Raw genomic sequence first — 18169 nt, forward strand, 5'->3', positions numbered from 1 at the left:
ATGGACGAGTTGCCGCTGCGAGTTTCGCGGCAGACTTCACGGAAACGATGGTGTTCTTTCCTAACCTTAACCCTAACAGAAAGACCTTAAACTTGGAAAGAAAATAGAAAAACGTTCCCGTTGTATCAAACGTTTAACACGCTTCTTCATCTTTCAGCACGTGTAGGTGATGGTAAAACATGAATAATGAGGTGGGAAAATTTGCAATTCAGATCAAAAAACCGTGACCAATGGCTTAACTTCTCTCAAATAACCAGTGAACGACTGTGGGTAAACTGTTTTTTTTTCCTTAAATCATGACACAGCACCGCCAGTTCTCGTGAACCAGCAACAAAACGGCCTTGCGGGACAATTTACAAAGAATCTAATAGTGAAAGATCTAAGTTCTCCCATTTTGTTTAAAGAAAGGCGACGCCCAAAATGAAGATAACGAAGCTGAAGGTCAATTTTATGATAGAGTTTAATTTCAAATAACGTCTTCTCATTTTTGAAATTACGGACCCGTCTTTGAAGCTACAGGCAGAAGTCTTTAAAATATTGTTCCTTTGATTTCGGTGATTGCTCAACAGTGCCCAGTTCCCTCTCCAAACACACCTTACGGTAGTTGTATTTAATGATGCAACTACCATGATTCCCTCCCTGCGGGTGCGTCTAAGAGAGAGAACTGGGCATTGTAAAAAAAATAGCTGATTCTTTATTAGGAACTTCAGGTAATTCAATGGTTCATAAAATCTTGTCTTAATGATGCAGCCAATAAAACCATTATCGGTGTAGCAAAACGCGTTTCATCAGACCCAGTCACGAAAGAGCATAGAGCACCCACAGCTGAAAACAAAAAGATGTAAAATCGGTGGGAAAGACATACGGTTTTTAAGCAAGTGTTAAATGGGCTGGGAATAAATTCAAAATTAAGCAGAACTGACACTCACCATGTGTTGTTATGTTGTTACTATATTCAGTCGTTAAGGTCTTGTTCTTGTCAACAAGGACACTCAACCGACCGTGTATTAACTTAAAAAACAGCTCCAAATAAATAACTGGACTTTTAATGTTACAAACATGCAACACTTTGTTTGAGATTTTTCTAAACATTTTCAGTTACTCTGTCTACAGCTTTGTTGACACGCATACAGTTCAGGCATTTAACTAACTCAATTTAACTGACTCAATTTTCTTTATATCTATTTCAATAAAAATATGTAAATACGAGACCACAAATAGGTCTTACTTTTCCTTTGCTTCGCGGATTATTGCATGAGAGCGCGGAAACTCGACGCGACTCGCTCCAGCTTCCACCGGCCATTTGTTTCCCTCTCTTCACGAGGAAAAGAATTGTTCAGTCTTAGTAAATATCGATTGAGCCTCCAAATAGTATATATGCTGCATTCTACTTCAGTGGACGAAAAGATATTCTATGAATGTGCCATTGAAAATACCTCTATTATAATATACTTTTAAAAATCGATTCTACCTTTTGATACTAAGAAAATTGAGAATAAAACAAAGCGGTAAATAAAATTCTTTACGATATAGATAGGACCCTGCGCGCACTCTGATTGGTCAAAACCCATGTTTTATCAGAGTATAAAACATAGAAAAAGCGTGTTTTATTGTTTTTCGTCACATTACCTCTATATCATAAGGTAAATGAAGAAGCCTAAGCCGTGTGTTACACTGTGATAAAACACTTCGGACATTTGAGAACACTCGAGAATTGTAGAAAACACTCGCCTGCGGTTCGTGTTTTCTACATTTCCCTCGTGTTCTCACATGCCCGTTGTGTTTTATCACAGTGTAATACACGGCTTAGGCTTCTTTATTTGTTAAATAAAATACTTGTTTCTAAAAATTTTGTTCTTATCTACATGAGAATTACAAGCTCGGTCCTTGAATTTCCAAGTTAACCCTTACTACGGTACACGATTGGCTTAAAAAAACTTGCGCCAATTTTTTATCCAATCAGAAGTAAAACTAAAACCAATCGTGATTCGTTCGCACACGTTTTCCCGCGCTTTGCGTCAGCTACGTGTAATTACTTCGAGTTTTGATTGGTTCACTGTATTGTTTATGTCCTTTGTGATTGGCTAGAGCGATTTCTTAGGTTTTGGTTTTACGACACTCAATTGAAAACCGCTCTATTAAAGAAAATAAACAACAATTTGTAAGGAAAGTTGATGTTGAGTTCAGAAGTGTTAAATCAACTACAGATGTCGTCAGATAAGATTATATTCCACGGGAGAGAAATGCTTCATGCGCTGGTACACCTACAGTATTATTTCTGTTATTGTAAAAAATTTATTTCGTTTTTGTTGTCTGTGGGCATCAGCGAAAGATAAGAGAACTAACGTTAGACATCAATTTCGACCACAAACTGCTTGTTCATGGCATCTCCATTAGGAGCTCCAGTCTATCCAGGTGTACTTGTGAAGATGGAATTGTCAATAGTATTCTAGATTATTAGCCTGTCCGTTAATGGTTGTCGTCTGTGTAGAGCAAATGTCCCTTCTGCAAAACAATTGAGTTGAACACGGTTAATACTGGCATGAAAGGGCTTTTCAAGGACTTTCAAGCGCCTCTACATTTTCAAAGGAAAACGTAACTTAATAGAATTTAATTTATAGACTTTTCTATGCCTGTTCAAACCGTACAAAACAAAGTCACCTTTCCTAAACAGAAGAACAAAATATTTAGAAACTCGAGGTTACTATAAACGGTAAAGGAAGGGAGGGGGGGGGGGGGGGTGGAGGGAGGGAGAGGAAGGAAAAAAAAAAAAAATAAGAACTCAACTTTCGACCTGGTCTCCTATAAGAAGAGAACTATCTCTTTTGTCGTAATAAACAAGAAAACAAGATCCTTCCCTTTTAAGCCTGAATATGTTTTAAGCTTGCTTTGCAACTGATCAAGTTGCTGTAATGGTGCGAAGATGCTTGTATTCCGTCAACAGAGTTGCTGGCTTGTAAAATCACTCACAAACATCATCTCGTTATCTTTCAACCCCTTGATAATTTCACGTATTTCAATGACTTGATCACTTACCTCTTCCTCTGGATCGTTCACATACTGATATTTTTTCGTTCTGTAATATGACTTGCGTTTAACGATGTACAAAACAACTACGTCACACAACACTGTTGCCTGCAAAGGGAAGAGAAGTATACTTGTCACACAACACTGTCACACAATACTACTAGACTGTTGACAGCCCCCTATTTTCTCGTATGTTTATTCGATCGTTCAACGCGCGGATAGAATCGCGAGAGGATTGGACGCGAGCGCAAAACGGGAGACTTGACAGGGTAGGGGGTGGGGACCGAGAGAAATTCTTCGTATGGCTCTCTTCGCTCGCCTTTCCGCCCCTACCTTGACTTATTTTTACTACTTTGATGTTTTTCTACCTTACAAAAAATATATTTTGAGGTTTGCTTCAATTTGAAGGCAATTTTGTTCACCAGAGAAAATGCCTTAAAATATCGCGACGGCAATTTTGTGAGAAAAAAACTCTTAAAAACACTTAACATTTCACAGTTTTTATTAAACTGATAGGTTAAGAACGATGTGTCTTTCACGTAAGGTACTACGCTTTCAACTGTGGTTTATTATTTTTCTCCTCCCAGACAATAAACCACTCCATTTCATTAACCTTTTCCATTCCAAGCTCAAACCTTCAATTCTCCTTACTGACCGCAACATAACGCTTTAACGTCACTACTGAGAATTTGATGTTAGATGTAGATAATTTCACGAGTGGAATATTTTCTACACTCTCGTCGCTGTTCCTCTTCACCATGCAATGAAATTGAAAAAATACAGGATAATTACTGTGTTAACCCAAAGTGTCAACTTACAATTCCAAGAAGAGCAAGACCCGAACCTAAATTGAGAAATAGAGGGACGACGCTGAATTTTCCACCCTGAAAGAAACGTAAACAACGACTTAAATAAACACAAGCAGCAATAAGAAAGGGTCCACTGTAGTGGCTTCTTAAGCATGTTGGTAAGGCTTGGTTAACATTAGGGACATAACGAGAAAACGACATAATCACTTATGTCGGTAAAGTGAACATCGACGTAAAGATCAGTTTTTTTCCTTATGTCTTTATGTTCATGCCATCATGTTGCTTTTAAGTCACTACCGTAAATCCTCGAATTAGCGCCCCCCCTCGAATAAGCGCCCCCAACCCCCCAGTTTGTGGGCGTTTAATGAGACAACAAAGGATGTATCGTTTTTGTCATGTAGTACTTAGATGTTAAGTGAATAAGTTGAACACTAACGGTGCCGCGATTTAAACTTTACGATCAGCTTTTTATGTCAATAAACAGCTTATGTTGTTGTTGACGCGCAGATGATGTATTTAAAAAAAAAAAAAGATCATGATCCCACGATTTGGGAAAAATTAAATAAGCGTCCCCCTCGAATAAGCGCCCCCGTCTTCTCCTAAATTTGAAATAAGCGCCCCGGGCGCTAATTCGAGGATTTACGGTATACCAGGATGTTCACACTGCAAACATAACGACATAACATCCTTATGTCGTTATGTTTATGTCGAGATGTCGATATGTCGCTGGTGTGAACTAGGCTTAACATACCTGACCATATACTAACACCACGTAGCGAATACCATAAGCTTTGAATAAGGTTCTGTGTATTTTTCCATCCTTCTCATAAAACCTGGCAAATCTGTATTAAACAAAGAAACTTTATTACTTTGCAAATATCACTGGGTAAGTGTTGGCAAGTAGGTGGGGGGGGGGGGGGGGAAGAGGGGGCGGGGGGCAGTGGGAGATTTCAGATGGACCAAAGAGGTGGACATGGGTGCAAGACGGGGGTATGGTACCCACATAAGAGATACTAGTACTTTAATCAAAACCAGACCAGATGCCAAACAGGATCAAAATAAATCAAGCAACTTAGTTTTCCTACGTTTTGCATCTGTTACAAGTTTTCCCATACTTGGCAAATATGGTTACACCTTTTCCAATGCTTTGCACCAGAAAATGTTTTCCAAAACTTAGCAACAGTTGCATACATGTATTCCCACTACAGGATTTTTTTGTCAGTTCTGACTGAGTCATGAGGTAGGCATTTTTTCTGATACCCAGACATGATTATATTGAAAGTCACTAAAAATTCTGAAATAACAGTAACTGGGGATACCAAGGTTAAACTATCACACAAGGTCAGCCAATTTCTGACTAATATCTTAATAAAGTTACCTGAAATTATATCCTGGTGCAATTGGAGATTCAGCATCATCTAGTCTGAAAAGAAGTCAGGAGAAAATTATCTCAGAATAAGAAACAAAACATTTGACAGTTGAACAATTCACTTTTGAAGGACAGTTAACCACTAGTCTAATAATACTGTAAATTGTTGTGACAAATCCGAGAGAAATTGTCTACACCTGGATCTACACCTGGACTTCTGCTAACAAACATCTCCTGATAGTGGACATCAGTGATTTATCTTCTGACTAACAAACATTTTACAAACTCTCATGAATGGAAATGGATGCCCATTTTGCAGAATGGCTGGTAAGACTAGTCTCCTGTTCAGGGAGAGGTTAGAAGATCAATATTGACTGCATTTATTTACCTCCTGAAGGAATACTTGGGCTGACAAGAATGAGTTAAAGGATCAAAATCACAGTCCCAGTTGATAATGATGGCCATTACACCACCCTGCCAGAGAGAACAAAATCAAAAATAAAGCACACACATCACTCAAACAAATCATCCTTATGCAAAAAAGGTATGTAATGCTTTCTCGTGTTACACCTTGGGATATCTACAGGTACAATACAAACTCACAACCTGACCAGCCCCCAGTTGGCTTGATAGCTCAGTTGGTAGAGCACTGAAGTGGTATCATAGACATCACGGGTGTGAATCCCTTTCAAGCCAGAATTTTTTGGGGGCTGTAATTTCACAACTGTGATGATCAATCATGTCTTCATATCTTTCTTGGCAGTTCAAATATATGATCTTTCAAGTATTCACTGATAAAAATCCAATATCATGATTAGTTAGGTTTTGAAGTTCAGAATTTGTGTGTTACTGAAAGGCTCAGTAACCCAAAAAATCCTGTTTGTGTTGTTAAATATGCGATGATTTTTTAATCAACTCTTAGCAACCTACTGGTTATTAAGATTCACATGTCCTCATGGAAAAGCAATTAGCCCGTACTATAGGCCTGCAAAACACGCAAAGGGCTAAAACAAATTCCTTGCGCCATCTGCATGAATAGCACGCTTATGATTGCTTGGTAATAGAAGAGGGTATTTTTACCTTAAAAGCTAGTTTATTATAATCTTGTCCTGCTTGTTTTACAATGGTTCCCAGTTTGATAATGGGACAGAGAGGGTCTTTGTCTGGGTCATAAACACAGGTCTTCAGATCAGATTGAATGTTTCGTCTATAGGAAAAAGAACAAATTCAATATTTAACAATACATAATCAGGTAAAATGCTACAGGTGTACTTCATGTATGCAGTGATAAATCCAGTCAAGCTCCAAAGGGTGGGGCTGGGTTGTGTGTGTGTGAGGGTGGAGGTGAACTAGAATGAAGGTTTAAAATGGGAAGGTGGGGGTAGGAAATGGTCTTTCAGCAGAAATTCTTTTGAGAAAAAGAAAGGGGTACTTAGGGGGAATTCCCTTAGAGTCACTACTGGTATGATATAAATAGGTAAGTATTACCATCACTTCATTCTGCTAAGCTATAAGGACTCAAAAAGGGGGGAAACTGAGATGGGAAAGATGATGGACATTATATATTAAGCATCAGGAGTGTGGATTAGAGGTGTCCTTCTCCTTGCACACATTATCAGTTATAATATTCCATTACCAATTAAAATGCAAAGCATTACGATTTACAGAGGAGATATGTTGCTGCTCTTGCCATTATTGCTTAATATATCAATTTTAGCACTTGGTGCTCTAAAACTGAAAATGGAACACAAAGAGAAGTTCTGGGAACAAGAGCCACAATTGGGGCTCATGACCATATAACTTTTTCAAATTCTTCCAAACTTCCACATTCAAGTTTGTATTAAGTCAATAGAAACACAGAGAAAGTGCTTTTGACTTCTTTTAGAGAGCACTACGGGACAAAGAAAAGAAAATCATTCAAACTACTCACTTTACTCACACCATCATTACATTTAAAGCTCTGCTGATTCTGTGTTTCTGTCTAGTTAAAGAGGTGAGGATTTGTTGTGATGTATTTTAATGATGAATATTCCATAACAATTTATTCCTTAGGGAACTAAGATAGTGCTTTATGCATACTTACCCAGACTCTTTAAACTTTGGAAACTGAACATTGTTCTTTATTAATACTGTAAAGTTCTCAGTTTCTAAAAGCGGAACACCATGGCTGGAAGGAAAATTATAATGTAGATAATTAGATGCACTCTATTATAGAAAGAAAACAATATAGTAAGTATTACAATCCATCAAATACTTTTTTGCCCTCACATGATTGGTCTAAACTATCATATGACTAAGTATGCCTCAGCTATATAAAACCAGGGAATATCCAAGTGATATTCCCCAATCTTCAAAACTGCGTGTGCTGAGGAAAACATCTGAAGGACGATAAAAACACAACGGTCTCCATTTGACTAAAGTCTATTTATCACACAGTGTATCACTGTAAGGCTCTGCTCAAGTGTGGGTGTGTACAGGATGACATGTAAAATCTGAGAGTAGCTGAGATGCCATGATCCTTCTTTGAAAATTCAAGACTAAGAAGTCAGAGATTGTAAACAGGAACAACCATTTGGTGTGACTCATCAACAAAGGCTTCAATCTGAGATTTTCTGTTAACAAAGTCACCCCTTCCATCTATAAGAAGTTTCTTACAAACGTTTTGGAATGGAGTTGTGAAAATGTTCCTCAACCCTTACCTCTCTGGAAACGGATGCAAGCTTAACTTTAATATTTAAGCTTGAAGAATGTCTAGTGCAAATCACTGCATAGATCGTATAAGAGTAGCTTGCCTGAGGTTAAAGTTGGGCATCGGTGTTATGTCAATTTCCACTGGACACCAGGCATAAATCTCACAAACTTTTTGATTAGGGTCATCTTGCGCTTTTGAAGTGTTGACACATTTTCCTGTCTTGATACCTAATGTCATAAATGAAAAAATTCTTGAGCCCTAACTTGATCACTCAATTAATACACATTGAGTGGTTCCAGAAAATGTCCCCACCCTAGAAGGGTTTACTCCATATTCCAAGGGGGAGGTGGTCTCAAAAGCCAAAACTTTTAAACTCAAGTATGAGCCAAACTGGAATTTCCAGAAGGTTGGGAGGTTCAAACCAAAAATCCCCACAAAGGGAGGGGTATGGATATCTTCTGAAACAATTTGCACATTAAACTCTTACACGTGTATTAAATTTTATGTGAATGGGATCTATTAAATCGCTACTGGTTGACAACATGGGTTACCACTTCAATAACAGAAATTTTGAGTTGCTCCACAGACGTCTTTTGATCCTACCAAGGGCATTGGGAAACATCTGGTTGATATACCTGACAAAATACTGGAAGAAATGTGTGATATATGGCAGATGGACTCGCCAATGTCCAATCCAGGGATGCAGAAATACATAGTGACCCTTCAAGTTACAGAAACTGTACAGGTACAGGATTAAAACTGAACTATGTAGTTCCAGTAAATATCCATACCCCCACCACGGAGGAAATTTCACGTGAGAACCTTCGCCTCCCCGGAATTTCCACTTTCTCAACTCAAAAATAACCTCCCCACCCCTTCAGAATTAGGCTCAATTAAGGGAAAGGAGCCCACACTCCTCCCCAAAGCCATGGTTGGACACATCAGGATTCTTTTGTTAGTTTTGGCCAATCAGATACCTGCCGGCAGATTTTTGTCGGGCATAAATTATCTTGTCAGATCAATGGCAGACGATGTGGAATTAATCAATGTGCCATACAAGAGAACTTTAGAAACATTTACAGTAAGATTGAAAGTTCAAAATAATTAAAAAGGGAAGCCCTAAAAAACTTAATCAATGACCAAGATGTGTTCTGTATTCAGCCAACAGGGTTGGGAAAATTTGAATCATATGGTGCCAGAATGTCAGATAACGAATAAAATCAACAAAGAGAAAGATAAACATATACATGATTGAGCTCAAGAGGCAAAAGTCAAATGGATGTCTTGTTGATGTAAAGTCTTGTGAAGGAAAGCGACACAGTCTGGTGACGCCTAACAAAAATAAATTTTCAAGGCCAACACAAACCAAAACTACCTGGCAAATTACAAGGTGTCAACTTAGCAGCAGAAACCATGCAGACCTAGATATGACCTTTGACATGATGTTTGCTACAAAACAGTCAAAGGGCTCTGCTCTACATAAAAGGCAAACTTTTTCTTAGAACACAGCATTAATGCCCTTCTGTGGCATTGATATCTAATAAAATAGGTTGAGATCAAATTTTTTTAAAAGTGGAAGGTGTCATGCTGGCCTGTCCAGGTTGTAATCAGATGTCATTTCTGGAGACCAGGAGTGCCGCATGAATTAAATTATGAAGTTACATCACAGACATGCTTTGTTGCTCCCGCATCCAGCTGTCTCTGCATGGGGAGGAACGCTGACCAGACATGAGAGAACAGTGGAAATCTAGCCTACTTAGGAATTTCCAAGAGTATTATCAACACCCCCCATACCCTCTGGAAAATTTCATTTTGGCAAGAAAGTGTGTTAAAGTTAAAGTAAACACTCCAAATGCAAGGCTGTCAGAGTGCGTTGTACATCACTCCTGTCTACAGTATTCTCGATTGATTAGGGGGTGGCGAATGGTAAAATCCGAGACTTGCTGAGACGCCGAGACCGTTGTTTAAAAATTCAAGACCGAGACTTACACGATTTTGAAAAATCCGAGCCCAAGACTCAGTGCAGAGAAAACCGAGCCCGAGACCTTAACTATACAAAACTCCGAGCCTGAGACGTGAGATTCGTGCGCTCTTGGTTGCTTGAAACTGGATCTCATTTAGGGAAGTAGTCAAACCTAATATACAATCAATAACTTGTAGTTTATTTGAACTACCAAAATAGCAGTCAGGGATAAACGCTAACTATTTAGTTATGCATTAACATTTCGATCTTTTTACGGCCTATCATGACCCGACTTTCAACTACTTTCGAAGTCATGCGCTGTCATCAACTTCCAGTCAGCTAGCTTCAAAAATCACAAAGCTTCTCATCGGCGATCATCCGTTAGTCTCTTGAGCTTACTACGCAATCTAACTTCAGCTGCTAAATATTGTTTGACCTTCCGTACTGGTTGATATAACTCATTATGGACGAGGAGAGGGTGGAGAATAAGAAACAGCAAAAACGCAAATGTAAGTAAACTGTTAACTTTGTAATTATTCATACATGATTATTCATGAAGATGCCAAGGCTTATTATTCTCGTGTCTTCAGAAAAAAAAGATGTATCTTGACTAACTTTTGCTATTCGTAAGCATCCACGAAATGGATAAAAACCTAGGCTCAATACTGGAAGACGTTTGACTAGTGTTTGTAAGCTTTTGTAGATGAGCAGGCAGCACCACTGAAAATAAGCAGATGGCTGCAAAAAAACTGCATCGTTTGTTCAACTGACAGGTCTATGTGCTAAGGGAAGCTCACTGCATGTAAAATGTGGTATAAAAGTGAAGTCTTCACGTGTCAAGTGGCATAACATGCAAGGACGAGGAGTTTGACACGTGTTAACCCCTACTGAGCATTTTGTAAAGTTCCCTGACAGTTGGCAGATACCCATTTATACTCCTGGGTAGAGAGAGGCACTGTGAAAGTGGTGATCTGCACCGTTTACAAGGTTCTTTATAATGGGCCAAATGAAACAATAAAAAAATTAACAACAGGTTAACAACACAAACAATACCCCTTGCCCAAAGAACAAAAGAGTAGCAGATTAACAAGAATGAATCAAAATAGAGGTTCTAAAGAGGTGCAGGTCAACTGCTATGAAAGTAAAGACTAGTGTTTAGCTTGCTCTAGAAGGTGACACCACACACGACTCACGAATGTGAAGTAACTTACCGCAAAGGACGAGGAGAGCAAAACGTTGGATTACCAAACACATGGTAAGAACACTACATAATGTAAGTAAAGCAAATTAAAAATAAAATATTGTGTTTGTTTTGCGAAATGGTTTTCTACAATAGCTTAGAATACACCGTCTTAGACATGCCGGTATATTCTAGACTACAATCGCACGTCCTTAGGCTAACCACTTATAAAATCTAAATCAAGTTACTTGAATTCTTTGACTTAATTGGCTAAAAATACAGTCCACTGACCATGTTTTCGTGCGATTTCAGCATCAAAGCGTGTACATGGTTATTGTCAGCAGAAACCTGATCAAATGAGCATGTGCACAGGCTGAGTGAATATAATAAGAGAAGCAAAGTAAAGAAAAGTAAAAGTTCCGTATTTCCCGCCGTTAGCGTAAACGCCATGCTTAATCTCAGCAACACTGACTGCTTGCTCAACGCGATACCTACCCAGAGAACCTCTGCTAAAAAGGCAAATCTGAGACTCCGAGACCTTGCGAAAAAAATTTGAGACTCCGAGACCAAAAGAAACACATGAAAAACGAGACTTCGTGACTCGTCAGGAAAACTTCCAAGATTTCGAGAACGCATCAAAAATTTCCGAGATCCACAATTTTCTGGGTACCATTCGCCACCCCTATTGATTGTAACATCTGAGGATATGTACTAAGAAAACATACAACAATTTATTAAACATGCTTTGCAGTAACAGCATTTCTACCTTAATAAAAAAAACTAATTTTCATGAAGGAAATTGATCGCCACTCGATTGATGTGAAAAGAACTAGGCTAGTCACCAGTACTTTTTGGTCCATAAGGTGACTTCATGTAGACTGGTAACATGAAATGGAAACCATGTCCATGAAACAGAAGGTTCTTCCCAATTGTTAGCTTCCAAATTGCTTTTTGAAGAAAGAAAACTTATTTCAAATTTAATGTGATTCAAATACAAGTATTCAGGCCACTATTTTTTCATGTGCAAGATCTACTTAGTAGGTAAGAAAGGATTTTTGAACAGCTAGATTGAATCTGTATGGAAATGATCGAAGGACATCTGGAAAATAAATTGACCATCCAACCCCCACCCCTCCGGAATTTCTTGGGTCTTTTAGCCTCCGCCCCTTTGGAATTTCCAATTCCCTCCGTGGTGGAGGTATGGATATTTTCGGAACTACACAATACACTATCATATTGGATGCAGCAAATGTTCCGGATATGAAGGAAAGGGCTGAAAGTACATAATAATCATTATTACAAACTAAATGTCGCCAGTTTGTGACAATTTCAGGAGAAAATCTTTGGAAAGGTTGAATTGGTGGAATGCTACTTTTGGGCTGAGAAGTTTCAAAATTGGATAACTCCAAGATTTTGATCATTTTAGGTTTGCATCTCTGTTTGTGGAACAACTTACCATGTCCATATTTGACTGGTTCCATGGCCGTACAATCACTGTCGTTAATACACTTCACATCAGAGAGTTCAGGGTCTTCTGGACATGTACCTTGTGTCTGATCAGGTGTAATGATCATGTTTGTCATCACAAAAAAAGCTCCATTTTCCTATGAGAAGAAATAGTCAGTTACATTTTGACAACTTCTAGGAAATGACAAATTCATAAAGGTGTGCCTTTGTCAAGTTTTAAATGACATTGAATCTAATCCTGTCTGTGCTTGACTTGTACAGCAATGGTATTGAACCCTCTCTCATACCATTGGATCTGCCAATCTCATTTCAGTGAGATGAGATTGGCAGAGGGATCTCTGCCAATAATATGGGTAAGAGATCTCATCTCACACCCATCCATGGTTAGCCTCAGTAACAGTCTAGTTAGCCTAAAAAGAACCTGAATTACCCCCCTCCCCAACCCCTGGAAAAAAGTTGTCATTACATGTAGTTAGCTTGCAGTTAGCCTTAGAGCCAGTATGGATTACTGGCTGGCATGGCTTGCTTGCTGTTAGCCTAAATAACACTCCTAATAGCCCATTAAATAGCACTCTGTTTAGCCTTACTTAGCCTAGGTAGCAAGTGGTGAGCCATTTTATTGGGGATAGAAATCCTGGCTTGCATGTGCACCATGCATGTCACCTATCTTACTCCCAAACCTATCCCACTAACCTGTACACACAATCCACTGTGTTCAACACTCATCCCACTGACTTTTACACTCATCCAACTGCCTTCCATGCCAATCCTACTGAATCCCTTTGCCTTCTATCCCACTGTTCCCAACACCCATTCCACCAACCAGCTGATTTCCACACCCATTCCACCTACTTAAACTGCCAAACCCTCATGCATCCCACTGACATTCACACCACTGATCAATCTGACCACTTGCCTGTGGACACCAACTTCCACACCCCTTTCATATTCTCTCACACCTACCCTATCCACTCTCACACCCGTCCCACCAAATCCCTTTGTCGTCCCACTTTGTGATTGTACTAATCACTGACTAAACTACTGAAATTCACTTCCATTCCATATGCTTCCACACCTACAGGTTTATACAGTGGAACCCCGCCCTACGGCCACCTTGTTAATACGGTCAATTTATTCTGATCCAAACAAAAGCTCAATATGGCCACCCCGTTAATACAGCCAGATTTTTGTGGCCCATTGGTGGCCGGTTTAACAGGGTTCCACTGTACCACTGAGCTGATACATCTCAGATCCCACTGACCCACATACCCTGTTCCCTAGCCAATGATCTTCACACTCATCCCCCCTGACCAACTAACCTTTAAATCTATCACACTGAATGCTCCCCCCCCCCACACACAAAAAAGATCGCTGATCCATTCTCTTCCTTATCCTTGAAAGTTTCAGTGCATCAAGTGTAGTAATAAGTGATTGTATTTGACATAAAGAAGAATTTGCAGCTACAGAAAATATCCATATCTGCCTCAAGGAATATTACAAGAAATTCCAAGGGGGAGTGGGGTTTCAAAAGCCAAAATTTATAGAGGAGAGTATGAAGCAAAGCTGCAATTCCCAGGGGTGGGGAGCTCAAACTAAAAACCTTTCATAGTAGGGAAATGGATATTTTCTGGAATGACACAATTTCTAGATAATTGATGTTGTCTTTGTAGATGTTACCACAAATTAGAACAAACATAAGAATGAAAGGACAGCAATTAAAAGAAAAAATAATTTTAGTTTAAAATTGCAAGTAAAAATTGTCAAGTATGAGAGAAGATGAACTTCAGATTAATAAGTAGTCTACCTCTGGTGGAATAATGTATTCTTCTGAATCCCATAAATGAATGCCGCCATACAGTGGAAAACTTTGGTTCGAAACATTAGTCAAGTTTGTAAGAGATGTTCCTTTCACTTTTGTGGTCACAGAACTGTACGGTATCTCTGTGTCTTGGTAACCTTTCTGGTATATTATAACATAGCTGAAAAAAATTTATTTCAAATTACTTATTGATAATAAATGTCCAAGAAAGCAGACCAAGATGAATGTAAGGATTTCGCTTTGGCCTCGCTTTCTGAACGACAAAATTTCTTTATGTGATGTGAAACAATTGCTGTAAAATTGGTATGTTCAGTAATGGATCACAGGTGAAGTCAATATGCAGTAAGAACAAAAGAGTGGCACATGAGGTGATAGCCGAGTGTGTCACTGATGTTCTTACCACATTTCGATGTCTTCAATGCTATATCACTGAACAGCCCATGGAATTTATCTGTTTACAATCTATCTGTTTATATCATATCATAGGGAAACAGAAAAAATGTTAATGGCGTAAATAATATTGATATATCTGTCCTGTCTGATCAAAAGTAAGAACCAACCAAAATGCGAGAACAGTTTGATTTACTATTATTACTGTTGTTGTTGTTAAAAAGTTATAATCATTACGTATATTATTATTATGTATTATTATCATTATCATTATCATTATCATTATCATTATCATTATCATTTCATTATCATTATTATGGATATTGGACATGACGGGTAGTGAATAATACAGAGGCTGTTCTTTATCTTGAAATTTCTAAGAAAAATCTGTTAAATAAAAAACACAAAATTTTGTGTAATAAACCCTATTAGGTGAGAGCATGATTAAAGTTGGTGAAGAATTCCCTCATGTTGAGAAAAAGGTTTACATCAACAACAAACCATCACAAGGTACATCTGTAAAGTTGTTTCTTCCCTTCCAAATTTGTGTATTTAAATGTGGAGTTTTAATTTCACAATAGCTGTAAATCCTGTGATCATTTTATGTACAGCTTGTAATCTTCAGTTTCGAGTTTAGTTTCACATTTTAATTTTATTTAGAGGAAGAAGTCTATGGATTTTAAAAATACTTTATTTATACTTGATGAATATTTGTGAATCCAACTATCCAAATAAGGTGTGTATTAACAGTGGGGGAGCCAGACTTTGAGCTAGGGGGGGGGGGGGGGGTCGGGGGTCGGTTTTGTTTTACTTGCCCTGCCGGCTTTTCTTCCTTCAGTCATTTCTTCTTTTTTCACCCAAAAGAGAACTGATTAAAACTTTTAACTTTTCTTATGGCTTCAACAACAAATTTACGCGTGTTCAGTTTTAATTTAGAATGCAAGCCGAAGACAAGCTAAATCGTGAACAACAGTGTGGATTACTTTAAATCGGCAAAGGGATGTGAGCATAATCGAAGTATGTCAGCATAATTTTAACTGAAGACATCACATGAGTGCGTGATCATATGCCCTTCTGTACACAAGCCTCGGCAGAAGAGTTTTCGCTACTTACATGATGACGTAGCAGATTATAGTGAGTTGAATTAGTCTGTTGATGATACCGATTGTCTTGCTTTGAATGTGGACCACTTTGCTTGTATCGTACTCAAAAAGGGCTGTAGTTAGAGCCTTGCAAAAGCCAGCCATGTTGAAATCCGGAAGAGAATGTTCACTAGTTGAAGCTTGGTTACATAGCTATCAGGTCAAGCGAATGTCACGCGCGGCCCCACGTTTACTCCCAGGATAGCCTTGTATGGATGTCTGTCAATTTTTTTGCGGAATCGAAGTCGGTACTTTGCATTAACTCATGGCTATTTTAGAAGATTGCTTTATTGTTTCGCGAGCTTTTAATGTTTGTTTTATCACAGTAAAAACGAGTTATTGTCTTATTTCTCTCGAATCGATGTTCTTTGCAGATGGGTAGATTAGCAGCTAATTACGTTGTAACCTACTCAGTGGTAAACAGTAACTAAGTCAAGCAAAGTTCGCTACCTAAGGAGGTTCTAAGAGATCGGTTTATTTAAAGTTAAGTACATCGCATGTTTGATCCTACTAATGAAGGTAAAAAATCATGGATGACCATCGTAATTATACTTCAAGCCCCTTTGTTGCTCTAAAATATTTAACCCACATCTTTCAACTCAGTGGGTTATTCATACGTGATTTAGCAAACAAAGCCTTGTTTATCACGAATAAAATAACTCTCAGTAGGTCTTAGTATGAAGCTAAGGATTAGCGAGAGCTATCTGTTTAAGATTCACCTCAGACTAGCAGCAAGAAGAGTAGACCAAAAAGGTCTTTTAAGCGATTACTTCATATCTGTATCACAAGTGTCATGTGAAAATAGAAATCCAAAGTTTACATGAAACGATCTCAACTATGAGAGCAATTAGTTTCCTAAAAAAAAGAGCTAATTGCAATTAACCTCATTTCATGTCTTGAGTCAGTGTTTTTTTGTCATGGTTACCTCGCAGGTGTTGGTATGCCATAAAAAGTGAAAGGCCCAAACATTTCCACTGTGGCAACTAGGCAGGAGTGACGATCATCATTCTACTTCCCTAAAAGAGTTGTAAACTTCTACGACCTTCTATTCTATTTCATCCTCTATTTTCGCCTATAACAATAGCAACGATGAGGCACATATTTAGATTCCACGGTCTCGTGGCTCCGAGTTAAATCACAGATTTGTTGGAAGTGACTAAGAGGCAAAATCCATATTTCAGACTAGAACAGATCGAACGCCCCGGCCATACAGAGAGAGAAAGAGGGGACCAGGGGCGGGGGGGTGGGGAGGGGGAAGGGGGAGGGCGGATGGCTTATGAAGCATGACGGTGCTAAGAAATTGTTTCGTCTCTGATCAATGTCATCATTCAGTGCGTTCTTACTTGATGTTATGGAAGAACTCTTCACTGGACAATCTATGAAAATAATAAGATTCGAATGCCTGAGCGTTATACAAGGAATAAATCTGGCAGGATTTATTATTCCATGTATAAACCGCCATTACAAGTATGATAAATGTTAGATTCCAGTTATGACCAGCATGATCAAAACAGGAAGACAATTCCTGACATTCTTGATATTGGTTTTTATTTGGTGTAACTGGTTATGTTCATATGTTGGTTGTTTGTATAGGTTCTAATTCAATAAATCAATGACAGTACTGGGTTGTCGGTACTGGGTTGCAGTGAAAAAAATTGATCTTTAACTGCAGCATCATCAATGTAGAAGAAATAGATCGCTAAACATTAAAGGCCGGCGGCTTGTTTGTCTTAAAAGCAGCTAAAAGCCACCGGCACTTGAACCCCTTTGAGCATTTTTACCCATCGAATTTAACCAGTGGGGTGTAACAGGTGTATATGAATAACGCATGTTTGATCCTACTAATGAAGGTAAAAAATCATGGATGACCATCGTAATTATACTTCAAGCCCCTTTTTTGCTCTAAAATATTTAACCCACATCTTTCAACTCAGTGGGTTATTCATACGTGATTTAGCAGACAAAGCATTGTTTACCACGAATAAAATAACTCTCAGTAGGTCTTAGTATGAAGCTAAGGATTAGCGAGAGCTATCTGTTTAAGATTCGCCTCAGACTTACAGTAAGAAGAGTAGACCAAAAAGGTCTTTTAAGCGATTACTTCATATCTGTATCACAAGTGTCATGTGAAAATAGAAATCCAAAGTTTACATGAAACGATCTCAACTATGAGAGCAGTTAGTTTCCTAAAAAAAAAGAGCTAATTACAATTAACCTCATTTCATGTCTTGAGTCAGTGTTTTTTTGTCATGGTTACCTCGCAGGTGTTGGTATGCCATAAAAAGTGAAAGGCCCAAACATTTCCACTGTG

The 18169-nt window shown here is 38.5% G+C and overlaps 1 protein-coding gene across 1 annotated transcript; it reads right to left on the reverse strand.

The window, feature by feature from the left end:
- Positions 1–1043: 1043 nt before the first annotated feature.
- Positions 1044–16258, reverse strand: LOC145462834 (P2X purinoceptor 4-like). The gene is made up of 12 exons (XM_081446458.1): positions 15830–16258; positions 14312–14486; positions 12497–12644; positions 7998–8124; positions 7289–7372; positions 6286–6412; positions 5594–5679; positions 5215–5259; positions 4588–4678; positions 3846–3911; positions 3037–3135; positions 1044–2505 (listed from the first exon to the last, which is right to left on the reverse strand). Exons 1-12 carry the CDS (start codon positions 15961–15963, stop codon positions 2470–2472), a joined length of 1218 nt encoding a protein of 405 aa, XP_081302584.1. The 5' UTR covers positions 15964–16258; the 3' UTR covers positions 1044–2469.
- Positions 16259–18169: the final 1911 nt, after the last annotated feature.

The sequence above is a fragment of the Orbicella franksi genome, chromosome 12, assembly GCF_964199315.1.
Source record: "Orbicella franksi chromosome 12, jaOrbFran1.1, whole genome shotgun sequence".
In the NCBI taxonomy this organism is placed as follows: domain Eukaryota; kingdom Metazoa; phylum Cnidaria; class Anthozoa; order Scleractinia; family Merulinidae; genus Orbicella; species Orbicella franksi.